This window comes from Electrophorus electricus, chromosome 3 (assembly GCF_041902795.1).
Source record: "Electrophorus electricus isolate QZ-2024a chromosome 3, ASM4190279v1, whole genome shotgun sequence".
NCBI classification, from domain to species: domain Eukaryota; kingdom Metazoa; phylum Chordata; class Actinopteri; order Gymnotiformes; family Gymnotidae; genus Electrophorus; species Electrophorus electricus.
Window position 1 is genome coordinate 28,831,728 of NC_137499.1, and position 27,763 is coordinate 28,859,490.

General features: G+C 45.1%; 1 protein-coding gene across 1 annotated transcript in view; it reads right to left on the reverse strand.

Annotated features, from left to right (window-relative positions):
- Positions 1-3,950: 3,950 nt before the first annotated feature.
- Positions 3,951-27,763, reverse strand: part of elfn2b (extracellular leucine-rich repeat and fibronectin type III domain containing 2b) — a 54,835-nt gene continuing 31,022 nt past the window's right edge. The window contains exon 3 of the mRNA XM_027025102.3: positions 3,951-7,481. Coding sequence (XP_026880903.2) covers positions 4,501-7,212 — 2,712 coding nt within the window. The 5' untranslated portion in view covers positions 7,213-7,481 and the 3' untranslated portion in view covers positions 3,951-4,500. The remainder of the gene's footprint in view (positions 7,482-27,763) is intronic.

Here is a 27,763-nt window from a genome sequence, read left to right on the forward strand (position 1 = left end):
CAGCTCTTCCTTTTTTCAGGTTCTCACCACAAGTGGTGAGAACCTGAAAAATGGAAGAGCTGAGCAGGGGCTGGCAAATCTGCTGAACATGGAGCACAGATAAAACAATGACCCAACAGTCAACACCTCGGGGAGAAGCATGGCTGTCTGGCAGTGGGACAACTTGCTTACTGGCAGTTGGAGAGTGCGTGTTGCACAATTTAAAGGCTCCATAAAAGGAATGATCCGTAATGATCCAGACTCCAGAAGTGCTTTTAGCCATTTTTTTTGCCAGGATAATTTTTGAGTTTAAACAAAGAAAGGCAAAGTGATGGGGGTTGGAAATACAAAGAGTGACGTGAAAGACTGCACCTAGTGTGTCTTGGGACTGGATTTTGTTAATAGGCTTCAATTCACAGGGATTTAATGGCAGTAAGTACGTTAATAAGGTTCACCAAATTTTGTGCAAAGTCATGGATCAAATATGAATATCCTTATGAAAAAATGGCATTGGTCAGCACAATAAAAGTAGAGTTTTACTCTTCATTATTTATTGCCTTTTAATGTTAATTACCATGATCTAAATACTGTAATGGAAAGTTTAAATTAGAATGAAGGGTATTAAATCGTATTTCTTTTGCTTTCTCCTGACTAGTCTTCACCCATGAGGAATCTCCTGGATGAAGACTGGCCGGAGAAACAGCAAGGGGGATAAGGAGCTTAGAACGTGAACAGTAATCCACATTTTGCTTCATGTAATATTTCTGAAAGCTGACAATGACTAATGTCACACAGTTTCTTCTTTGAGTCCTACAAGCAACTTTGGCAGCCTAGCCATAGTTCTCAAGAATTTAACTGACAATTCAGTGTAATGGAAACCCACTGTCATGTGAGAGCAGGACAGGGCTGTGATAACCACACACGTACACTAGCTGTTAGATCTTTGAGACCCCATACCTAAACCACAGCAGTAAGATACACGAAGGATTATTTGTCTTATTTGACTCTTACAGGTCTCATAAAATCCTGCTTTGTGTGTTTGTTCATGCAGTTTTTCCACATAACTACAATCACTAAAGATTAACACAAACAAAAAGATCATAATGGTGGTTAGCTACGACCACTGGCCACAAAGCCAACATTTCATTCTAAACATCAATGCTCTTAAGATGTAGTCAGACAGCATGTGCAGGCAAACAATGTCCTAACATATGGTTTTACAGCAAGAGTGGGAAATGCATGTATTATTCATTAGCACAAAAATGGCTGGTGTTCTTATAAACCAAACTTTGACTCTAAACATCCACCATGGTGAATGCTGTGTGAAGATGAGATGCTTGCAGGAGTTAATTATCATCTTAGTCTGTTTACTGTTAAAGGGCAGTAAACAAATTGTTGACATTTGGCCGTATTGGGTAATTATCCACGCAAGCTGCAATTTTAAAAAGCTGCAAGCTTTTTAAAGGACAGCTCACTGTGAACATTCACAAGGACTCCCTATCAGGTCAGGACATGACATGCAATACAGATATAAAACCCAAGAATGAGAAAGAGTGACATGAATGCAACAAAAATGAATACAAACAGTAATGCAAATGAGTACAGTTCAGAAAGAGGGTCATTATTCTGGGTTAATAGAAAAAAAAATATTTACAGGAAGCAGGGGAGAGATCTAATTTGAAGATATTGAAAAACCTGTCAGGGCAATAATAAGTTTGTTTGGTTTGCCGTAGCATAATAAAAGTAAAATGTTGAAGGAATACGGAATGAGATTTCCCTTGAGCAGGAGAGAGCTGGTGAGAGCCAAGGTCTTACTCCTCCATCAGTTACAAAAAGAAGTAGTCAATGTACATGTATATGATGAGTTTAAAAAAAACAAAACACTAAGATTGCATGGAAATCATTTCATTAGCTTTGCTTTTGTTAAGCACAGCTATATTAACAGTATAGGTGGATAACAAGGATGTTGTTTACAGAAATGTGACTTTTTTTTCTCATGTTTGTTGCATTTCCATGTCAATGAAGGGAGGCTTAAATTAAATATCTAACACACAGCAGGGCATTGGACTTTACAGGTATAAAATTGAGCCGTCATTGTTGATCATGTGTTTATAGTTTTTCTCCCATGTAGCAAGTCAAACAACCAATGAAACATTTATGAAGAGGTTTGTCACAGTAAGCCTCCGGTTACAGTTCCTCCACCAATTCATGTTCAGTTGTTGTACAACTGAAGGACAACAGACAGTTTTGTTGGATTTTCCTGCATTCTCACTGACGCAACTGTGTGTGAATTCCTCATTTGTAGTTTCAGACACAGTGCTCTTTATACCCACATAGCTCGGGACTGTTCTTTCTGTTGAGAACCATTTAAAATGGTGGCCTGATCAATGACCACTTTTGTAAACACACCACATTTAGGAGCACATATTACTTCAAGTTTTGATCCCTGTCTAAGCCACATACCTTGGACAAGTAAACACCAGAAAGAGAGAGTGATAGACATTTTGCCTGAGTATAAATAAGCAGATGCAGGTACCTGACAAATTTTACAGGCTTAAAAGACCTGACTGAGAACAATATTCATAGGAACAGGCCAAATGGGTGAAATAACCAAAACATAGAAGAGGAACAAAAAAAGGGCTTATGAGAGAACTATTGGATGAATAGTAGGGGTTTTTACTTGAATTAAATATTTTCATGATTATGAATGTTCAGCTTCCTTTGCAGAATTTATAGACCATTTTAATGGGGCCTACTATTAGTGAGACCTATTAGTGAGACCATGATGCATATTCTAAATGAATGAAAAAGCTCTAAAGAACTGTGCAATCATGGAAAAAGTAATCATTAACTTCCATTTTTATACTGTTTATCTATGACATAGAATAACATAACAGTATGTGCCATTTGTGCATGGACCAAGCTTTTAGGATTATTTAGATTACTGTCAGTACAGATGTTGGAAGAAAGATCAGTTATTATAGAGAATTATTGAGGAAATGCTTTCCATGTAATTCTGTAGTATTCCTAATGTACAGAAACTCCCTCTGTGTCACTAATCAAATTTTTTGGTTTACTCATCCATGAAGCTAAGGTTAAATGAGAGTGCCTAGAGCGAAGGAAACAATGATCCTTTTCATTTGAAATTAAACGTCCTTGCTTCTTACCTACCACACAAAAATGGCCTTTGTTAATTGATAATTAGACAACCTAATCAAACTGGACAATAATTAAGTAATGGCTGAAAATAGAGTTGTTAGATTTAATTGAATTTGTCATTTTTAGTACAAATGATACATTTGAAAGGAATATTATAAAACTGGGCTGTTTAATTAAATTTTTTTTTGCTTGTGGGGTTTATGTTTAAAAATTTATGAGTATAGTTCTATATTTAGCAAGAATGATGCCTCTTTTTGTCCTTCTATAATTCAATCCAATAAACAGAACTAGGAAAATAAAGAATGGGGAGTGAGGGGTGTTTTACTGTGGCATTAATACAAAACTCCTACTCAACATCAGGCCTTGCCTCATGGTAACCTGGTGTAAAGCAGGGGCACACAAATGTGTGCACTCAGGTTGGTGCCAGTTAAAACCTAACCTTTGACACAGACCACAAAAGATTTTTATTCAGCCTTGCAATTCTACACATTTGTGATGGCTGGATTTAAATTAACATTTCTTTTGTTTGTATATCATCCTGTTCAAATAGCTGGAAAAAAAATCAGGACTATTCTAAAGCTCCTGGGGTGTTTAATCTTTCATAATTCCTCCTCCTTTCTAATTTTTTCTTTTTTTTTAGATGACAAATGCTATTGAAATGTGAATCTGAAAGCTGCACATAGAATCTCTGGAATGTAGATGGAAAAGTCCATTCTTGCTTTATGGGAAATCAGCACATCACATGGACATGTGCATATGGACACCCAAACACACCCACACCCACCCACACCCACCCACCCACACACACACACACACACACACACACACTCACACACACACACCCAAACACACATACACCCACACACACACACACACGGCTGCCTCACAAACTGAATACAGTGTTCTGTGAATCACATAGGATTACATGCTTTATCGGGGTGAATAAGTATTCTTGCAATAAAGGTCTTTGACATAAATGATGCATACACCGATGATTACCAGGCAAAAACAATTATTTTATAACAAATGAAACGCCATCATCATTGAACAGGACTCTTGTGAGAGCTGGTCTCAGCTGTCGATTTAAAATTAGATCTAAATGAATGCCACCCTAGATTTATACAGTATTGTCATGTTGTCTCTCACCCTCTCTCCTTCCCTCCTTCTTTTCTCTCTCTCTCTGTCTTTCTGATGACTCATTCTGTACATAGATGAATCAAAGCAACTTGTCCTCAGACCTGACAAACTCAGCTTTGCTTTGCACACAGCAGCCATCCTCGCCGCTGCTTTTCCAGAGCAGATCGCCAGGCTGATCAGGCAGTGTAGAAGGCTCAAGCTCTGCCCCCTAAGCTGCCTCACAGATCACAGCTTTTGCTGTGCTGAAACGCCCTTCCAGTAGTCGAGGATGTCATGCAAGTCTTCACCTTTTGCAAACTGGACCTTCTTACGTAGAGCATTGCCGGCTGTGATATAGCAGGACTCCTCACGCGGGCCCTTCCTGTATGGACGGAAGCGCTCCCAGATGCGCAGCGTGTTTTCGGAAGAGTACTCTGGGCTAGACGAGTAGCCTGAGTAATTGTGGCGGTGGGGAGAGAGCTGAGAGTAGGATGCAGCGTCCCTCTTGGTACGTGACAGGGGTTTGAGAAAAGACACCCTTTGGGCTGGGGAATCATGAGAGCCCTCATAGTAGAGTGCGGGGACAGAGTGACGGTGCTCTGCGCAGTGGAAGTCCGGATGTACATCCAGGTGCTGCTGAAGGACCATGCCATCCATAGTGCCTCCATCTATGCTACAACCCCCAGTGCCAACACCACCACCACTACTACCAACCAAAGGGAGCCTCTCTAATGGCTCTCCACATCCAATAGGGTTGCCCTTCTCAGAAAAATGGCAGGGGTCAGGACTACGGGGCTCAGGAACATCCAGGCTGTAAACCCGGGCTTTCCCCCCAGTAGGGCCACAATGCTTCTTGGAGACATTAACAATCACAGCTGCATCTGCGCTCATCTGTCTCTGAATAGGTCTTACTGCTGTGGCTGGTGGTGGAGGGCGATAAGGAGGTGTTAAAAAGCTGCCGCCTGTAATGCCAGGCCTTTCGGAGAGAGGACCCGTTAGGGGAAGAGGAGGTGGAGGAGGGATTTTTGGGGAGGATAACATTTGGCAGGCCTCAGCAATGCTAGTGGAGAGTGGAATCAATCCCCTGGTCAAGGAGGAGTTGCTGGTAGGTGGAGGTGAAGTGGGATTCCCACTTAATGTGGCAGCAGAAGACACAGCAGCTACTACAGAGTCCAGCTTCAGGGCATCGATGCAGTTGTTGATGATCTGGTTTACCTTGTCAACTTCCATTGCAATAGTAGAGATCTCTGATGCAGATCCTCTGTCATCATCATCTGAGTCATCTCCCAGGTCACTTCCATCCTCCTCCCTGAGGTCTTCTGCTCGGATAGCTTGCATCACTCCCCTCTCTTCTCCTGCTCCAGATGTCCTGATATCCATGTAGTTGCCTTTGCTTATCAGGGCCTCAGAGAAGGCAGTTGCCATTTTCTCGACCTGAGGGATGGAGGACAGTCGTGAGGAGCTGGCATTAATGGAACCAAGGCCCAGCAAACCTGAGCTAGAAGAGGAGGACGAGGGAAGCTTGCCATGGTGGTGTTGGTGGTGGGTCTGCTCATGGAGTTTCTGCACCACTGTTGGATCATTCCCAGCTGCAGCTGCCACCTCTGGTCCATAGCGCATCTCCAGGATGGTCTTCTTCACACAAATGGATTTCTCTTTCTCTTCCTGTCTTCGGTGTCTCCGCAAACAGTAGTACACTAGGCCAAGAATAATCAGCATCCCAAACAAACAGCCCACGATAGTCATGATGTAATGTGTAGTAGTGGAGGTGGTGGGCAACATGTCATCTGAAGTGGGAGCCCGAGTGGAGAAGTAAAGGCATGTATGATTGAAACGCTGTGAATTGCGTATTGAAGCAACGCAAAAAGTGTAGTTGGTGTTTGGCTCGAGCTTGCTGAGGGTAATGAACTCCTTCTTCTTTTTCAGGTTCATCACATCAGAAGCAAAGCTCGTATTGTACTGTACCAGTATATACATCTTGCTGTAGGGCCTAGGTATCTGTACTAGCAAGGTTGCTGAAGAAACAGACACGCGTTGAAGTTTGATGCTGGGGCTAAAAGAATTCTCAGAGGAGGAGGATGTCGTGGGCTGATGGTACGGCCCAATGCGGTCAAACATATCAGGCCCAATGCCTGAGGACTCAGAGTCTGGTGGAAGAGAGGTCATCCCTGGAATGAATACTCCATCTCGGCACATAGAAGAGAGGATATTACGAGCACTGCGACCATGTCCTCCAACGGGACTCAGCAGCGGGTACCCAAAAAGCTCCCGTGGAGTCTCACACTGAAGCCGATCATAGGTGTGCGTGACATTGTTGAAGGCCTCCAACCAGGTTAGAAAGCTGTATAGCTCACAGCCACAGTGAAAAGGGTTCCCTGCGAGCTCACACACCATCAGTCTCCCCAATACAGTGAATGTGGAAGGGTCTAATCGGGCCAGCTTGTTGGATGACAGATCCAGATTGCTGAGACTGGGGCACTCCCACAAGGCATTGGTGGCAATGACCTCAATGAGGTTGTGCTGCAGGAATAGGAACTGCATGCGGCCCAGGCCCCTCAGCATACCCTCGGTCAGGTTGGTTAGTTTGTTGTAGCCCAGCTGCAGAACTTGCAGGTTAGCCTGGCTGGCAAAGGCACCATCCTCAATGTAGGAGATCTCATTCTTGGTAAGGTTCAGCTCTGTCAGGTTGGTGAAGCGGCTCAAGGATGAGAAGAATATGGCCTTGAGCTTGTTCTCATTGAGACGCAAGTCATGCACTGTGTTGTTGATGTGCTGTGGGATCGTCTCGTATGGCGGCTGGTTCTGACTGCAAATGGCCAGCCACACGTAGCCCTTATCACCCTCAATGAGCCAGCAGTCACCTCTGATGAGAGCTGGTGCTGAAAACAGCAGAAGGACAGAAGGAAGGAGGAGGAGCACAGTGGAGGGAGAGGAAGCAATACACAACTTACTCTTCATGATGGGGAGAGAGGGAGGAGAAAGAGGGCTGTTATGGAAGTTATGGAAAAAGGGAGGAGGGTAGAGTCTGTAGGCTGTGGAAAACCAGGCAGGAGGAAGCAGGCACTCGTTCTGCGCAGTCACAGCTGTGCACTTGTCACGGAATCTAAAAGAGTCCCCATATTATCTGATTTTTTGTGGGACAGGAGGACTGACAGTTGCTGGGTTGCCACATTGCCTCCTCATGGGTGATTTGGACCTTGGCTTTAAGTGCGGCTTCTTTTATGGACCTGCAAAGAGAAAGATGTACTGTTAAATTAGCAAGATGGCTAATCAGCTAGCTGGGACAATTTGTCAGTGCTGTGTATGTTTTCAAAACTCTAAAAGCTCATATTCACACTGTTCTCAACATTTAGCTCAGCACAGCAGTTAAGTTCCAAAACCAAAAAGGCACTAAAAACTAGCAAAACACTTACCTTACATACATGCCTCAAAGTCAAAATGTTCTACCAAAACACTGAAATATATCTCAACAATTATTCTTCATAACTCATTGGCCAAACAAATACTGAAATCAGCTAACATTATAAGATTTCTTCTGCTATTTTAAATAAACCAAAAATTTTATTAAAAACAAGAACAGTACCACATGAATGCACAATATCATATTTTACAGAAATTAAGTAGAAATGCTGCATCCCTTATTTTCTGCAGTTTTTTTTTACATTTCATACTGCTGCCTACATTCCAAACTGCTGCACAGAATTCAGGAAAACTTACAGACATAACAACACGTCATTCAGCTCAGAACTAAACAAGGTAACTTCCTATGTCAGGTACCAACATGCCTCCATCCCACAGATGGCAATCTGGCTTTCAAACATTAAGAAAAAAAAGGAAAGCTCTATAGAGTGAAGAACTACCTTGCTCTTCCCCTGAGTTAAATTACATTATCCTGTGAGCTAACCATACTCAAATCCACCACTATCCTGAATCTTTAACTGCTAGCTGCATCTCCCATTCAGAATGTCACAATTCAGTTCTGTTTCAACATTTAAGATAAATCCTAATAAATAAACACAGAGGTTAAATCATGAGACATTCCAGTCATATGTAGACTGTAAAAAGAAAGAATAAGAAGATGGCTTAGTTAGTGGAAAGTGCACTAACTAAGCCAAGCTGGCTGTGAAACTGATGTATCCTCTGACACAAAAACATAAGTCTCTCCCTCATGCTCTCTCTCTCTCTCGCTCTCTCTCTCTCGCTCTCTCTCTCTCTCTCTCTCTCTCTCTCTCTCTCTCTCGCTCTCTCTCTCTCGCTCTCTCTCTCTCTCTCTCTCTCTCTCTCTCTCTCTCTCACTTTCGCAACATTTTATTTTAAAAACTTATCTAGATCAGCCTAGAGGAGAAATTGATATCATCCCACACTGTCTTACACAGAAGCGATTAAAGGCTCTAACATTTCTCTAAAAACACGCAGTACAAATTCCATAGGCTACTGAACAGAGCAGAGGAAAAGGGCAAAATATGAATGAAGAATGAGCAAAAAGGTTTTTCAATGAATAATGCAATTACCGGACATTTTAGCAGACATTGTGTGATATGTACACTGACAGTATGTGAACTCTTATCAGACTGTTGTTGTTTTCGGTCTCCACCTCTACCCTCTCTTCCTTCATCTCCCTCCCTGTCTTCAGTCCACCAGAGATGTAATCTGGTTCAGTGCTCCACATACTGAAACCCAAAGGAAGCTTTAATTAGGACTCAGGCTGAGATAGATGAGGCAGTCCAACGAGAGAGGCCTAAGTGTTTGCACATATGTCGTGTTTGTGTGCGTCTTTCTGAGACTGAAAGCAGCAGATAGCTAAAGATAAAGACAGAGACAGAGAATAGATGAAGGGTGAAATAAATCACAAAGGCCTCATTGTTACCACAGAATCCCAAATGATCCAAGTGATATTGATCATTGTTGAATTTAAAGGTTTACCACCCCTCATTTGTATGACAAAAAAGCACCTTTAAGTATGCTCATTCCAGCCGTGTGTTTTCGATGCAGCCAAACATCTGATGCAATCTTAGAGAATCCTCTTGCTGAGAGTACCAATTACAATTGATTAACGTCTCTCTAGGACCTTTACCTAATTAGTTATGATGAGCTTGCTTAAATTCAATATCATCTTCATTCCAAGCAATAATGATCTGTACCCACAGAACAAACTTGTGCACAGGTAAGCAACTGTAACATCGCTGTTCCAAGGGCTTTTAAAAAAAAAAACTATTCATCTTTTGTCTCTTTGTTTAACTCCTTACTGGGCATGTGTGGGCGATTTGGCACATGGCGGTAATATGAAGAGACAGAAGAAGTCTGGCATTAAAGCAGTGGATGAGGCCTATATGATGTGGGCCATGATTTGTGTGTTTTTGCCAGCTGTATTAACATGTTCTGAAGGAGCTATGAAATAAGCATTTGCTGTTTTCTAGTTATATATATAGTGCGTGGGCTCTATTCTGACTGCTGTGGTGATAGCAAAACCTTAAGCTTTCCCTTTATGTCCATGACTTACATTCATACATTCATACATTCATACATGCTCACTTCTGCACACACACGCACACACACACACACACACACACACACACACACACACGCGTGAGCATGCACACAGACACACATACAGACATATATACATATTTTAGCTGTGTTTACTTCTTGACATTTCGCAGGCCATTGTGTTAAAGCATTTTTGCATCACTGTGTTGTACTTTTCAAAAAAAAGGGAGCATGTGTCACAGGAGAGAGCAAGAGAGAAGAAGAGGGAGACCAAGAGAAAGGGAAAGAGAGAGAGAGAAGCATGACAGCGAACTTCTTTTATGGTGTTTTAAATGTGAGATGTAGCATCTGGTTGTACCAAGAGAGGAAGAAGGTAACAGAGAGAAGGAGAGGGAGACAGAGAGCAAGATGTAGAAATAGAGAGACGGAGTGAGTCAGAGAGGAGGAGGGAGACCAAAAAGGAGAATAAACTAGAAATTGGTCATTGTGACATTTGCGTCAGCTTCAAAGCTTCAGATGCTGTGGGGCAGCTTAGACCTGTTAGTCCTGCTCAAAGCCCACTGGTCAGCGCAAGGCCGGTGGCGGGTCGTTCGGCTGGCGCTCTGAACTGAGGAGCTCATGACCTCATCAGTTCCGCTGGCACAGCGGGCAGCCAGAAGCAGGGAGGTGGAGGCGGATGCGGGCTCTCTCGCAGACACCGCAGAGCGGGGGCGTAGCCCTGCCCATGCGCTTGTGCCAAGGTTCAGTCGACACAGCTTAACATTTGCTGCTGGAGTGGGGCCAAACTCCAGACAAGCCCAGCAGGGACAGAGAGAGCCTGCGAAGCACTCACCTGCCTGCCTCTGTGGCAGCTGCCCACACACACACACCTGGGTTTTGGATGGATATCACTCACACAGCATGACAAGGGGCTGAGTGCCTGGTTCGGGCTACTGGCTAGTTTGTAATTGAGAGTATATATGTGTCTGTGCCAGAGGAGAAATGTATTTTCTATATACAACCTATTAGAAAATGGCTGAATGCTTTGAATGTATTTAGGGCTTCTTTGTTATGGCCTGTGTGTGAGGATGGGTGTTGGGGTGAAGACAGATGCTCATCGCACAGCAATGGTCAGGAGGTCACTAAAGTAACACACTCAGCATGCGAGTTAGGTCCCGTCTCAGCTAACAGACACTGTGATCTGGCCATCTCCTCTGAGAAAACCCGAGACTCGGGGAGAGAAAGAGGGAGTGACAGTGGGAAAGAAGAGGAAAGTGGGGAGAGAGAAAAGGAGAGCAAGAGAGAGAAAAGAAAGAGGCAAGACATCCTCCAATCCACAGGTGAAGTCCTGACTGTGTGAGCTGTCAGCTTCCCTGGAAAGTGCACTGCTCAGGTCTAAAAGTGCTAACAGCAACACACTGGTAAACCAGACGCAGGCTCAGCCTGTTCCATCTCTCCCCTTACAAAAGACAAGAAGGGTTACACACACTTGTCATGAGCAACTACATGAATTCACACGCACACACACACACACACACACACACACACAAATGTACCCATGTGACACACAGAGTCACATGACAAGTGTTAGGCTGAAAATTCCCCTCATCAATGGGGAGAGTGTTGCTCTCTCCCTCATGAAAGTCTGGTCGCTTCTTTTTTAATTAGACCCCTTTGATCACTATATATCTTTCGTTGTTAAATGAAAGGACTTTTGCATAAGTGTGTGTGTGTGTGTGTGTGAATATGTGTTTGTGTTTGTGTGTGTTTGTGTGTGTGTGTGTGTGTGTGTGTGTGTCTGTGTGTGTGTGTGTGTGTGTGTGTGTGTGTGTGTGTGTGTGTGCACATGTCTGTTTAAGTATGCGTGTGACAGGTAGAGAGAAGAGTGTGCAGTTGGGGTCTTTTTGAAGCCTTCTACACAAACACGGGGCTTAACGGCCACTAACAGCCTCCCATAATCACACAACATTTGTCTGTTTCCTCAGGCTCCAGTTAGGGCTGCTTTGATTCTGTTTCTGTCATTCTGACTGCACTCTGAAGCCTGTTTCTCCTGCAGTGCCACAAAGAGAAAGGGCCCCTGCGAAAGCCCAGTCCTGAGCGGAGGTGCTTGCTGCTCTGCCAGAACCATCTAGAATGAGCCCCATTCATCCCCGCTGCCACGGCTGTGGACCGAGTATGGCCGAGCTTTTGTGGCTGGCCATCTGTGGCTGCAGTCGACATGCGTGGCTTACCACACACAGGGCAAGTTTTCATATCAGCACAGCCTGTCTGAGCACACTTGTGCATGCCCGCACATCTCCCTCTCTCTCTCTTGCTTTCTCACACGCACCCATGCATGCACACCCATGCTGTCTCTATAACTCTTTTTTATGCAGACCCCATGCGATGCAGCAGTGTGCTAAACTCTGAATATCTATGCCTCACTGGCCAGTCAGCCCTCCCACAGTAGATTGTCCCATCTGTGGAGGAGACAGGCGCAACAGGGCCATCCAGACACCGAAGAGCAGTCTGGAGCAGCGCCGTACAGGAGGAAGTGAGCAGAGTGGGGGCAGGAAATGAGGTCAGCGTGTCCCATCATGCCTCGCCAGAGGACGGCGAGGTATGACCCAGTTCCCATTAGCACCGCGTCTCAGGTGATTAGCTGCATAAAGAAATGAGGAATGTCCCAAATCCTGCATTTAACTGTGCAGGAAGGCACATAGCATACATCTCTGCCCTTCACCTGCCCCAGCAATCAGCGGGCACCCAGAGCCCTTTACCTACTTAGCTCGCCATGTAAAGTCCGATTGCATAGCATGTCACTTCGCCTGTGAGAGGAAGCCTTGATATTTTTAGAGAGCACTTTGGTACAAGCTCCAGACATTTGAAGACTAGTTCAAACGCACATCCCATACACTGTACACACTCACGGGCAGGGCAGAGGGCTGACTGAAGACTGCACGCCGGCTCCTTCTGACAGGCTTAATACAGCCCTTTTCTGCCGCGGATGAGGCAGCTCGGCTGCTGACAGCATGCCGCCACATTCCCGCCTTTTCCTCCTCTCGGGACCCGCTCGATTCTGAGCGCCTGGTGGGGTGGCAGGCTGCAGTAAACACACTGCAGCCTGACAGATAATGCCCAGCCATCTCCACGAGACACCCTCTTGGCCTTTTCAGCGAGCTGAAGGGAGCAAGTTGCCAATTTTGGCCTCACTGCATGCGGCCAGAGGAACAGTGAACGCGTGTCTGCTGTTCTTACAGATTATCGGCGCACGTTATTATTTCCCTGTGCGTCTGCATCCTGTCACTGAGCAGCACCATAAGGCATGCTAAAGAAGATGGAGGCCAAATTCCCAGTTGTGGTGGATGGATATGGAAAACAGAGGGTGACTGCACTGGAAAGAAAGAAAGAAGGCGTGGATGGTCGAAAAGAGTCTTTATGGAGTGCTAAGGCATGCTCATCCAGTCAGGCTGATGGGAAGAAGGTGTGAAGGGTAGTCAGTGAGCAAGTCATCTTTCTAAAAAGGGCTGAGTATGGCCGGTCTTGGATTCAATTACACTGCGAATGTGGGTCCACCAGAAAAAATCCTTTTTAGTGTCGGATTAAGCTTAATCTGTATTCTGAATACTAGTCCCATGGATTAAAGCAAATAGAAAGCCTGTCTAAAACATAGGGAGCTCTTCAAAATCTAAAAGGTGCTGAGATGCAGCTTGTGTGCAAGAACAGCTGACAAGTGGTTCTCTTTCTGAAATGTAGCAGTGTAAGCTTGTGTCTTAAGATGTTACACCAATGTTACATAATGGGGTCGATATTAGTACTGTGTGGTTTATGGTACTGTGTGAGTGTGGTGCGTTTAGGCTCTGAGTGCGCTGCAGATGCATGAGTGTGTGTGCGTGTGTGTGTGTGTATGTGTGTGTGTGCGCGTGGGTGTGCACGGGTGCGCGCGCATGTGATCGTGCACGTGTGTGAATGTGTGGCTCGGAGCTGCCGTCTCAGGTTGCCTCGTTAGCAGTGGAAATGTAAGGCAGGGTTCGCTCAGGGTGCTAGGCAGCTGTCTGAGGGATGAAAGCTGTATGGCCCTGAGGGAAGCCATGCGTCCGTGTCAGGACAGTCGATCTATATTCGCCATGGACCCCAGTCACCCTGCAGAGCTTCCAGCAAAGCAGCCTGAACCAAGCCTGCAGCAGACGCACAACCCATCAGGACTAAAGCACACGGCATACATGGTACAGTAATATACTGCAAAAGAAACAACTATTATATGTATGCATGATATTGCGAATGCAATTAAGTTGCTGAACACAATTTGATAGTTAAATTGCAGTTATCAGAGAAGTTGTCAGGTTACCAAAGTAGGCCTGACACCCTGTAATTACATGCCTATATATGACTAAACTATAGGTTAAGTGACAATTCACAGTGAGACAACATCAATAGCGTAGAGTTCAGAACCATGGACAGCAACAAAACAAGCTGAAATGTTTGTCTACCTGCTCCACCTCTACAGGCAGCCAAAAGAATCCAGCAGCTACAAGCTCACTGCCAGAAGTACAGCAGAAGTGTAATAAACATAAATAACAACAAGGAGTATGATGATATTACTCAAACACATGATGTATTACATATTAGTAAATAGAAACAAATCTTCACCACAGGGAAGATTCAACCTTTGTTCATATTTCCAGGTCAATCATTTCCTAATAAGAAAGGCTACTGGTCACGTAGACATAAGACTAGAGAGCAGTACAGTTATACTGTTCTCATCACTACCTTTAATCATCAAGAACATAGCTGGCACTGACCCCAGCTATGAGACATGCCACTGATTTACAGTACAGAAAAGTGGAGTGCATTAAAAAGTCCATTCATTTTTCAGCTTTACAACAAAGCTAGATCCGTCTCACACTTTTCTCTACATGTGCATTGGTCTGCGTGGGCAGAAGAGTGGGGGAGAGAGAAGAGAGGGAGAGAAAAAGCAAGAGAGAGACAAAGGGAGAGGGGTAGAGAATGTGAGAGAAGGAGAGGGAAACAGAGAGAGAAAGAGAAAAAAAGGGAGAGGGATACATAGAAAGAGAAAAAGGGAGAGAGAGAGGGAGAAAGGTAGGGAGAGAGAGAGTTTCATTTCCTTTGGTTTTCCAAACGTTGACTGACTGGAATGCTGATGAGCAGAGGAGGAGTGAGTCACTCCCGCACGTCTAGTGCACCATGCAGGTCACAGAGATAACACTCATAAACATGAACGCACACGCACACGCATGGTGGTGCTGACAGGCTCTCAGCATCCACAGAAATAACGATAGAGCCTGGTGAGGGTGGTGGATGCCCAGGCCGTCTGTCATGATTCAGGAGAGCTCCCTCCAGTGCTGAGTGCTACAAACAGTTCAGTCTTACCAACATACCCGCCCACACACATGCATATTCACAAATGCATGCACACACACATGCAGACACACACACACACACACACACACACACACACACACACACACGCATACAGACACACACACACACACACACAGACACACACACACACCCATACAGACACACACACATGCACACACACACACACACAGACACACACACGCACATGCATACAGACACACACACACGCACACACATGCACACACACACATATATGCACACACACACACACACACGCATGCACACACACACACACACATATACGCACACACACACACACGCACGCAGACTGACACACACACGCATGCACGCACGCAGACACACACATACGCACACATATACGCACACACACACACACACACTCATGCAGACACACACACACGCACGCACAGACACACACGCACGCAGACACACATGCGCACACACATGCACGCAGACACACACACACACACACGCACGCACACACACGTACACACGCACGCACACACACACACACACACATACACGCACACACACACATGCACACACGCACACGCACACACGTACGCAGACGCACACGCACACACACACGCACAAACACACACGCAAACACACACACACACACACATACACACGCACGCAGATACACACACACACATGCACACACGCACGCAGACACACACACGCACACACACACACACACACACACACATACACACGCACGCAGACACACACACACACACACATACACACGCACGCAGACACACACGCACACACACACACGCACGCACGCACACACGCGCACGCACACACTGAGCTCTCCTCTTACTCTCATTCCTCTTGCACTCTTCTTTACTGTGACACCATTTTCTTTCCGCACACATTTCCTTCCGCTCTGTTTTCTCTTACTCATTTCTTTTCAAACATCCTTCTGGTTCTTGTCATTTCTTTTTCTTTTCTTTCCCTCTCTTTTCTCTCCACTCTCACTCTCTCCCCAGAGGAACACAACATCCTCTGATAATGATAGTGCTTATTAATTCTCTCTCTCTGTCTCTCTTCTTTTTTGTGCAGGCGGTCGGCTGAGCATTGTTCCAGAGAGAGGGCAGGGAGATGTGCTCTGACTCTGATATATCGCCTGCAATTACTGGCTGGGACTCCATGTGCCAGAACCTGCCACTAAGATACACACAAATAACACACAGACAGACAGACACATACATTCACGCATGCACATGCCTGCTAACTCACACACACACGCGGTGCACTGCGTGCTGTACTGATGGGGCTGTTTTAATGTATATGCATTACCTCCATTTCAGTCCATAAATCGAGCAGAGTTAACACAATCAGACATACCTGACAGATTTTGGAGCCTGTCATATACCAAGGCCACGCTACGCTACCTTTGCTACAGGAGAACAGGCATGCTAAAAATGTTTCTGCATACCATGCTCAGAGCACACACTTGGAGTGCAACTCCATACTGCAGAGTGCATGTCCCATACTGCAGAGTGCATACTCCAATATCCAAGCTTGCTTGAACAGTTATAAATATGTAAAAGGAAAGAATGAAGTAGAGAATGAAGTAGAGATTGTGCTTTAGAAGGCTTAACCATAAATATTAGACTTTTATCATGAAGCTAGCATGCAGTGTACGCGTGCCCAGTGAAGAATATGCGTATGGTATGTGTATGTGTAAGTAGCGGAAGGCAAAATTTAAACCACTTTAAATTCCACACCTTAACATACGTCTAGAGGCAAGCTGCAAAAACATTTTCATGTAGAGTCCAGACTTCAAAGGGTTATAAAGACAAATCTTATTTTACCCTGTTCACATCAGTGACCATAATACTGGCTCTGTCCATTTGAAGGTGTTCTCTGATCACCATTTGTCCTGGTATCAAAAAAGCTGAAGGGCTCATGCCTGGTTTTTAAAATGTCTGAAAAAGTTCATGAATGCATGGTTATTGGTGTCAGCAGAAAACTAACTCAAGACTCCTTGTTCTTCTCTTTTATCATCATTTGAGATTAAGTGGTAAAACAAAAGTAAATTCCCCTTGTGCCTAATGCATCCCTCATAGAACGTGCTTTGGGACACCACCACTGGTCTTTCATATCATTTTGATTCTGCAGTCCAAAAAAAAATAAATTGTAGAATGGAATAGGGAGGGAGCATGGTGAGCGATTATGAGCAGGTAATAGTTTTGTTTCCTCAAGGTCTTTCATCACCTTATTGGATAACAGTAATACCACTGGAAGATAACTCGTTCCACCATTTTAGGGTCCAGCTGAGTTTCATTTGTACCGCCAAGAGAAAAGAGGCAAGCTGAGTCTTTGCGATTAAGAGGAAGAGCATGATTGTGTTGTGTTTTTTCTATGTATGACTGAACATGGCAGACAAATCTGCTTCTCCTGCCCACAACTGCTGTCAGAGCCATACAGCTGGTAACACAGCAGCAGTGTCTGGTTGTCTGATCAGATCTTAGGACACACACTGAAAGTGTGACATGTATCTTGGTAGTTTACATTGCAGTATACACTGTATGGGGGAAACTGATAACCACAATTTCCCTAATATTTGAACATTAACACAGATCCATGATCAGTGCTACATTAACTCCTAAAAACACACTGTATTCAGCAGATGTTAATCTACTGAACCTTAATTTTGAGGACTGGACCAAAGTGGCTTCCAGTGACCAGTGGTGCCAAGCTGCTCTCCAAATGTCCTGTCCACTAGCGGTTCACCTCAGCTGAGCATTACTACGACCTGCATGTGAACTTGGTTCACTGTGTTTGACAGCAGCCTGGCTTCTCCTCCATCTCATAACATTGCTATTGTCCTCCTTTCACTCTGGGGTGATGGGAGCAAACCGTCGGTACTGCTCACAATCTAGGACACTCACTGTCTCCAGGCATCAGGCAGAACAAGTGAGAAAGTAAGAGCGAGAGGGGGAAAGACAGAGAGAAGGAAAAACAGAGAGACAGAAGGACAGAAAGAGCTGTGGGGGAGGTTCTATGAAGTGATGGAAGCTAACAAGGAAATCGAGAAAAGCAATGTACCACTCTGAAGATCCTTATTGTATGCATTCAGTCATATCTAAATCACATCTCTATGACGGTATGCTGACCGTCCCTTTATGTTCCTGTCAGCAGACTCTCCTCCATGAGTTAATCCACCTCGACAGTGCCAACCACAGCTAAGCCCTGTGCTAGGATGATTTATCCCCAAAGCTGACAGGTAACTATGGCCGCAATGACACCTGCCATCGTTGCTGGGTTTTACGCAAGCCCCTGTGGCTCCTGATGGGGACTCTTATCAAGAGATAACAGTGCGACATAATCAAACACTTTTTGTTGTTGTTGTTTTTTTTTCTTTTGTCATGACAGTTTCCACTTCCTCACATTGTCTGTGTAGACCACAGAGGCAGCACGTGAGCATGGAAGAGGACATTAAAATGAGAATTGTAAATAAAAAGGGGCGATCAGCGAGATAACAGATGAGGAAACAGTGCGAAGGATCAGGTGGCTGCAGAATGAAGCTCTCTTTGATCTGCCTTGTCACATCATCTTTGCAATAATGGTGTGAAATGAGTAAAAAAAGGAGATAAAAGCACACTGATTTGTTCAAGTCATTCATGGCCTGTAAGAGAGAAATCTTCATATATGATTCTGCTTCACAAATGTAATTTGTATTATTTCCATCTATTTATGTCGACCAGTGAAAATGAGAACAGTGGAAAACCTGATTTGCTGAGCTCACTCAAATGGCTGCCCTGATTCATTTGAGTGGCTCTAACTTAATTCATTTAGTCTAATGAATGTGCTCATTAATACAAATGACAGAACCAGGCAATGCAGATGTACCAAGGCAACCGTCTTCCATAAACTCAACAAATCAGGTTTTACAGTGAAAGGACAAGCTCTGAAAACAGTCCATAATTTTCTTTGCTATAATTGCTCTTATTGATTGAATTAATGTTGTTTATATAATGAGTGCTTGGCCTTATCGTGCAGGGCACTTGCTGTATCTGTTGTATGGTGTCTAACCGTCTACAGGTTTTCTAAGTAACTTTTGATAACAGCAAAAATGTAAGCACGCATCTCTTTGGCTCCCTGGTTAAAGCTGTAGAGTCATTACTTACATTTAACTGACGGACAGTTTATTGACCATCCAGATCCGAATGTCACCCATTCTACCACTGACATTAGTGAAGACTCAGATGGATGCTGGTCTCAGTGAATGTAGGTGTTTGCTAAACTGAATTAATGCCTCGCAAGTTGGGTCTGTTCAAATGGCCACTGCTATGCCCCTTATCAGCAGTCAAGATGCCACTTGCCGTCGTAAGATAATCATCTTACATGTCTTTCCAGCTGGAGAAAGCGGGGGGGGGGGGGGGGGGTGTCATGCGCAGAAGCTCAGAACAATGGCCCCATTTCAGTCTCGTGCTCTTGTTAGCCTTGGCAGGTCACTCAGCTCTGGCTGAAAAGAGAGGCAGGGCTGCACGTGGGGACGTCTTCTCTGAAGTGACCGCAAAACGTTGGATGAGAACCAGCTTCAGAAATCAGGTCACCCCTCTAGTGCTGCACCTCTGGGATCTTGTCTGCAACTCGAACAAACAACACAGTTACTCTGAAGGAAGCGGTGGGAGAGTGACTGCCTCCTGACTGCACTCTCCTCATGCCTGGCTGTTCTGCCTAATTCTGGTCAGGGCTCAGAATGGGGGTGGGCTCGATGAAGTCAGGCTACTGACTGAATGGCTGGCCAGTGTTACCGTAGTGGGATTATGGAGGCAGCTAACCTCTAACCCCAGCCTCAGATCCTGCGCTTACCACCCGATGTAGAATAGGATCCTTTGTCAGTTCAGGCTCTTCCTTTGCACACCTAAAACAATACCAGAGCAACCCTAGACCTTGCTAATCTAAAACTTAAACCTAACCTTGACCCTAACCACCGAAGTAAAAGGAATACATTTGACTTCTTCCATTCACCAATCACTTTATAAGGAACATGTGCCCCACTGGTAACTTATTACGTCCCTTACGTTTGCTGTTAAAGGTGCACTTTATACATGTGTTATACATGTATGCATAAGCCCATTTACTGTGTCATTATTAGTGCTAAGTTGTCTACCACAAAAAAATACAGCTAATAGTGAAACTGACCATTAATAGAGAGTTGGAGGATGGATTTGTTACTAGAGAACGGATGGGCAGGAGTCTCTAATTGTGGAAGATTTTTCTAATAATGCAGATGTGAGTGAATATACATTGTAATGTTATTCTACACTAATGTACTATATACAGGTGTATACAGTACCAGGCAAATGTTTGGATACACCTGGCTGAATGTGTGTTTTTGTAGTCTTAAAGACATTTTAAATCTAATGGTTTATGTTTAAATTTGTTTTAACACAAATGTAAAATGTGAAAGCTGGGATCTTAAATGTGAATTGATTTCAAAAACTATATTTGTATGAAATATATTAATTAACTAATAATAACAGTTAAATAAATTTTATAAATGTCCCCTCAGCAAAAGGTTTTCACTCAGAACATTAGTCCTTCACCCTTCAAGTGCTCGGCATGTGTGAGAAGGCTAATGAAAAAACTTCATAGGTGGCTGTCTAAACGCTGAGGAAGCTAAAAGAACACCAAGCGTGTGTACAGTTGGCAGCAAAGTAACTTTGTACTTTGAAGTACTCTAAAATTAAAGACAGTCGATATTTGTTTATCACAGTATAATTACATATGGGTTTTCTTTTCATTATTTTGATACTGAAAATGTAGAAAACCATAATAAGTGTGTCCTAACTTTTGACTGGTAACATTGGTGTATCACAGTGCTTGTAAGACCATCTTCATATCATTGCCTGATAGTAATCAGCAAAAAAGCACCTAGCTCTGCACTGGGTGGGTTTGAGCGGCCTAGATAATCTCACATCCTCAGGACTGTGTGTTATGTGAGTGTGTGAACATGAACAGTTTGGGACAAGGCTATACCACCCACATACTACATCCTTTACAATCTGATAAGTCTCTCCACCTGTGATAGTACACAGCAAACCACTGAGTTACCTCAGCTGTTTCTTCGTGTTGGGCTGGCCTAAATAAGATCTGCAGGAAACATCCCCGCACTCGCTATCGGAGGCGGGCTGAGGACAGCACTAGCAGGAACGAAGCTGCACTGAAGCGGAACACATTTTCCTCTGCAGCCCAACATCTGCCCACCCAGCCCCCTGACACACACCCTGCGAGAACCTCCCACGGAGATGGAGGCAAAGAGGGGGGGAGGTCTGCAGCTCTTGGCCCCTCGCTCAGGCAGCCATTTAACGTAGGGCCAATTGAACCATCCATATTTATGTCTTTTGCACACACGAGGGTGAGCACGGTCAGACAAGGGGGAGTCAGACAAGTGAATATGTCAGGTGGGCACTCCACAGCGAGATGGTGGGGGGGGCATAGACCAAGGCATGGAGGGGAAGACGTGATGGAAGCGCCATGTGCGAGACATGTCCTCCCACTTTACAAGAGGAAAAGTGCAAAGGATTTAAAAGAATGACTTTCCATCTGTCAGAATCAGAGCACTCCAATTTTTTTTCTCTCTCTCACTCTCTTTCTTTCTTTCTTTCTTTCTTTCTTTCTTTTTCTCACTCTCTCTCTTCCTTCAGTGGGCTAATCCATTGGTGGCAACATCTGCAGTGTGAAATAAAACCCCGGGGGGGGGGGGGGATTTGGTGACACACACAACATCTGGTTATAAAGTATCTCAGAGCCAGTAAAGTTGAAAGAAGCGGTTCACAATGTGCTACACCACACTGTAAACAAACAGCAAGTAATTAACAGAGCAGTGACAATATGAACACCATGCAAAGTATCACACTTGTGCACATGATACTGCATTGCATACAATTCTGATATCAGGCACAGTGTATCATGCTTGTAAGCAGATGCAACAAATCACACCCTAATGCCTGTTTAGGTGTGAAGTCTCCAACTTCCACCTTCGCCTGCTTTGTATGGATTTGCCTTGCCTGGATTCTCCTGTACGGCAGTGCTGAAGACGCCTATGTGGGACCACGAACAGCACTGGGGGAGGAGGTAGAAATAAGGAGGTGACGAACAGAAAGACAAAAGTTTCCTGTGGACTGGGGATTGCTGCTGTTTGCTGCCACGCATTGAAACACCTCAGAGGGGATAAGCCTCACTTAATCTCCTCACCTGCCATTTCTCAATTACAGAAGAGGGGGAGTGGGGTGGCATGTGGGGGCGGGATTACAAAGATGTATTTTGGCTCTTAGACTGAAGTCGAGCCCAGAGTGACAGACGCGAGCGCACACGGCCCTACCCCCTGCAAGCGAGCTTGCTATCTGCTCATGCGTGGGGGCGGAGCCGTGCGCGCTCGAATGAGCCGACTCCGAGCTCGCTTACAGGGAGCGGAGCTTGCTGTATGTACCTTGTCCCGGTGGTGCCGCTTTGCAGGGAGCGTGCCAAAGCAAAAATGCCAAGTGCAGCACGAGAGAGATGACAGCTCCCCCAGAGGCTCCCAGCAGGCTCTGGCAGCCTTACCGGGTATGAGCACGGGCACAGCAACTTCTAGACTCACACACTGAGATAGTGGGAGGCGTTAGTTGTATAAGTATACACATTCTCTAAGAGAGGCACATGATATGGACAAAATGCTGTAAATTCCACACTAAGGGAGGAAATACACATGGACGACTCTTATAAGATACAAATAGTCCAGTCTTATGCTGTAGTTTTGCATTTAAGATCACATACAAAATGTGGAGTGGTAGATTTAGCTTACTACATCCATGTCTCCAGGGGTGGCATACACTGCAGATACAATAGGGTATATCTAGCTATAGGGGAATACACAAGTCTTGTATCAATGCATTCTGTCTGACTATTATTAACTTTTCACATATTCAAAGAGAGAGGCATGCAGTAAGGAGGAGCACATGACTTCCACCAGGCTCCCATTAAATATAGCTTCCACAAATTATCATCTCCCACTCTCAGAAGCGATGGTATGAAGAGCTGCAGGCCTATGAGATATTTCAATACAAGTGATTTAGTGTGCGCATTTGTGTGCGCATTTATGTGTGTGTGTATATGTATGTGTGTATGTGTGTATTTGTGCATGCATGTCTGTGTCTGTGTGTGTGTATGTATCTATGTGTATGTGTGTGTGTGTGTGTGTGTGTGTGTGTGTGTGTGTATGTGTGTGTCTGTGTCTGTGTGTGTGTTGCCATCCTCAGCATGTGCAAGTCAGAGGGCAGAGGAAATGCACAGCTGGAGGCCTTCCAAAGACAGGCTGAATATTAAAACACACTCAGTCTGAGTCACATTTACAAGACCATCTACTTGATTTATCACAAGCAAAAGCTCCCCATATCTCATTGCCTCCGTCTCTCTTCCCTCTCTCTCCCTCACTCTCCCTCTCTATCTCTCTTCCTCTCCCTCACTGTCCCTCACACTCACTCTCTCTTCCCTCTCTCTCCCTCACTCTCCCTCTCTATCTCTCTTCCTCTCCCTCACTGTCCCTCACACTCACTCTCTCTTCCCTCTCTCTCCCTCACTCTCCCTCTCTATCTCTCTTCCTCTCCCTCACTGTCCCTCACACTCACTCTCTCTTCCCTCTCTCTCCCTCACTCTCCCTCTCTATCTCTCTTCCTCTCCCTCACTGTCCCTCACACTCACTCTCCCTTCCCTCTCTCTCCCTCACTCTCCCTCTCTATCTCTCTTCCTCTCCCTCACTGTCCCTCACACTCACTCTCTCTTCCCTCTCTCTCCCTCACTCTCCCTCTCTATCTCTCTTCCTCTCACTCACTTCCTCTCCCTCACTGTCCCTCACTCACTCTCTCTTCCCTCTCTCTCCCTCTCTATCTCTCTTCCTCTCCCTCACTGTCCCTCACACTCACTCTCCCTCTTCCTCTCTCACTCCTTCTCTCCCTCTCTCCAACTCTTCCTCTCCCTCACTCTTCCTCTCCCTCCCTCGTCCTCCCCTCTTACCATTTCTTCCATTCTCTTCCTCTCTCTGACCACCTACACGATTTTTAGTTTAAAGGGGATTTCCCTTTACTACACTCTAATACCCCTGTAACCCATCAGTCTTTTGGGAGTAAAGTGATGGGATGACTGCTTTAAAATGGCTTTCTGCAGTACCAAATATGAACCAGGGAACATCAGCGCATAAAACCTAGGTGCCGTAGGCAAGACAGCAGTGGGTTATAATTTGAACAGTAAGCGAGCTATCAAGCTGCCATCAAATTATGAAGGTATTTCACTGAACCCAAATGTTCTTTAAAACAGTGTGCTTTAAAAATGAGAAATGAAGGACCTACTAAAGGGTTTCATCAGATGAGTGTATTATGTGTGTCATTGTCCTGGGGGATGCCAGTACTGTGTCCTGGGTGTTTCCTTTGTGCTTAGGTAAACCCTGAGCCCTCTTTGTAATGCCTTGTCAAGAGCGCTATGGCACAGGAATGTGTCTCCTAGGGGAGCAGAAGCAAGCATAGCCACTTGGGATTTCGGACACTCGTGATTTGATCCCGACGCCTGCCGCTATCTCCCTCTGGACGCGACGGGAGACAGCAGTTAATATCTCCCACAGCACAACAGTTAAATGTCACCTCTTGTCCCCAGAGTAATGCCATTACAACACATGCTCAGTGAACTTTAGATGAGAGCTTTATATGGCTAAATGATGGAGAGATCTCCCAGCATTGTATGTGGAGAGAAAGAGAGAGAGAGAGAGAGAGAGAGAGAGAGAAAGAGAGAGAGAGAAAGAGATAGAGAGAGGGTGAAAGAGAGCACCACCACAAAATTCATGATGCCATAAAAACAACAGATTGCAATATAAAATATAATATAAAACATATAAAATATTTAGACATAATAAAAAATCATGAGTAGAAAATATGAAGATGGTGCAGATGCTAACATGCTAACATAATGACCTTAAAGAATCTTGTGATCTAAAGGGGTTTAGATTTTGTAATGTCAAGTGAAAGCATTGCTTTGGAGATCAATTATAAATCACAGTCTTCTCAGGCAACTCACCCATCTCCCCCCTAACATCCTGACCTGTATGACAACAGCAGTAAAGAGGGGGTAAATAGCAGATTAAAAGCCTGATTGTGATGCTGGGGGTTTATTTTTAAAGTTTGAAGCATCATTAAAGTGCAGCTCTGTCACAGCAGCCTTTGACAAGCCCACTGTGATCATGGGACGCGTCCTTCTATATGGGTTCCACCTCTCTGCCTATTTTCATTCTCAATTTGATCTCCTCCTGTTTCACATGTTATAGTACATGTGCAGGATGGGATGCCCTATATGGAAGGTACTGACAAAGCGTTGTAATACTATATTTGTGGGCGCATGTTAAATCACAAATGTCATGGCTCTGACACTCCCCTATAATGGCACGACAGTGAAAAAAACATCAGGTTCGGGTCTCTGGGCTGTCAAGTAGCCTGGCCAAGCTTTCAGGCTGAAGATACAGACTTAAAAGCAGTCCCGCGCTGGAATGACAATGCTCCACATTAGCGCTCCTCACTTCATGCCTTGCACGCTGACCTGCTCGCAGGCCCTGGTGCACAGCCAGCTTACCTGCCCCTGCAGCCCTCAGCCAATGAGCAGGTTCTCCGCGATAAGCCCGGACAGTGAGGCCCAACGCCTCATCGGTGCATGATGGAGGGCGGGTCCGGAGGCCAACCAGGCACCTGGGAGCGGCCGTGGGAACGTCCACTCACGATACCTGGGAGAGCGCCTCCCATCGAGCACTGCACAGCTGCTGCTCCCTGGGGCAGAGGCAGTCGGGCCAAATGTGCATGCATTATTAGGTGGAGGTGTGTGGAGCCTGTGGACAGGGCTGAACCAGCCATTACCATAAGGACATGGAGAGTGGTCTCAGGTCAGATGAACATGGAGAGTGGCCTTTTTGAGGTGGGCTATCATGATTACCATGCTCAGTGTTTGTAAGAGGAGGACCAGAGAGCTTTTGTCTTTAATAATAGAGAAATACTGAGGTGAGTACAAGACCAAGAGAGAAACAGAGAAAGAGAGAGAGAGAGAGAGAGCAGGAGAGAGAGAGCGAGAGAGAGAGAGAGTGGTAAGAACTGAACGGCAACAGGAGAGCATTTGTGCAGTTCTTGAGAGCCCTCGTCCGATCTCTGCTGCATGCCTGGGAACCATGACAAGCTGCCTCATTAGATGTACAGGGACGGGCTGATTGATGCTCCTACTGAAAAGGCTTCAGTTCCTTTGCAGAAAGCCACTGAGTCATAGGCAGAGGTGGATTAATGCTTTCTCTTCGGCTTCACCTTAATTCCCTCCCTCTCGCGCCTTTCGAAATGCACCTCTGAAATGCAGGGCTGTGGGTGGGGGGACCGGGTTCACTGGCTGGGTTCTGTATAGCTCCTGTCGTAACTGAGGACGACGTGCCCAGAATTCATCCCCACCTCACATAGTGAGCAAGAAGAAATTCAAACACTGATTTGTTTGCACCATGGCATGTTTAAAGGTGGAAAATGAGGCAAGAGGAATGCTGTAACATTATATGCAGTCATCAGAGACACACCACATTTGCATCTGAAGCAGGTCTGCTTACAGCTAAAGCATTAAGCCAAGAGGGTTTTATATGCAAATACCAATATGTGAGCGAGAGAGGCAGACAGACAGACAGACAGAGAGAGAGAGAGAGAGAGAGAGAGAGAGAGAGAGAGAGAGAGAGAGAGAGAGAGAGAGAACTTTGTTTGCAATGGTGAGTTTTGGTGGTGTAAAGCAGAATTAAGCATATCTTGTACTCTTTAAAAGAGCACCAGTACTGCTGAACCTGCAATTTGCACAAATGAATGGAAAGAGGTGGAAACAGACAGACAGAAGAACACCTTGCACTGTGCAGGAGCGTTACATAAACATACAGAGAAATGCATTAACAAAAAGAATCTGGCACTTGACACACATTAATACAGTCCTAGTCTGCTCACACTTGCCTGAGATCCACAGCTTTCAGATTTTATTCATCCTTTGTGCCTTATTACTAAATGCATGTAGCTATATATAAACACATTTGTGTGTGTATCTGCCTGAGATTATACCTTGTAAGAGATTTCAAAGACCTTCCTTAAAATCTCTATCCTATCACATGTCAGATATGACATCATAGAACATTGTAACTTAGACATCCATACCTAGTCACCCAAGTTAGTGACCTCATCCTGTGGCTGAATGACTGATGGTAAGGTGAGTGATTATGGCAAGGTGACCTAATGACCAAATGCAGCTGCACGAAACAGCATACCCTGCGGGAAAGCAAGATTGAGCCATCCCTTACTAGTCAACTGCCCTGCAGGGTGCTAAAGACAGCAGCACCTAGAACATTTCAGCACCATCGTTGTGGACAGCTCCGCACCAAGACATAATTTCCTCCTCCAAATCCCACAAGCTCTGTCTATATGTATGTATGTCTTCCCTTCATAGTAAAGGAATGCATACACCTGCAGGGTCTGGAGGCACAGAGTGGCTGCATGCTCAAGCATGAGAGGAGCAAGCGAGGCTAAAACTGCCAGGCCACACTGGCACACAGCCACTAACGAAGCCCAAAACACTGCAGCTGGACCACTGGGTCCTGCAGTCACACACGAGCAGATATGAG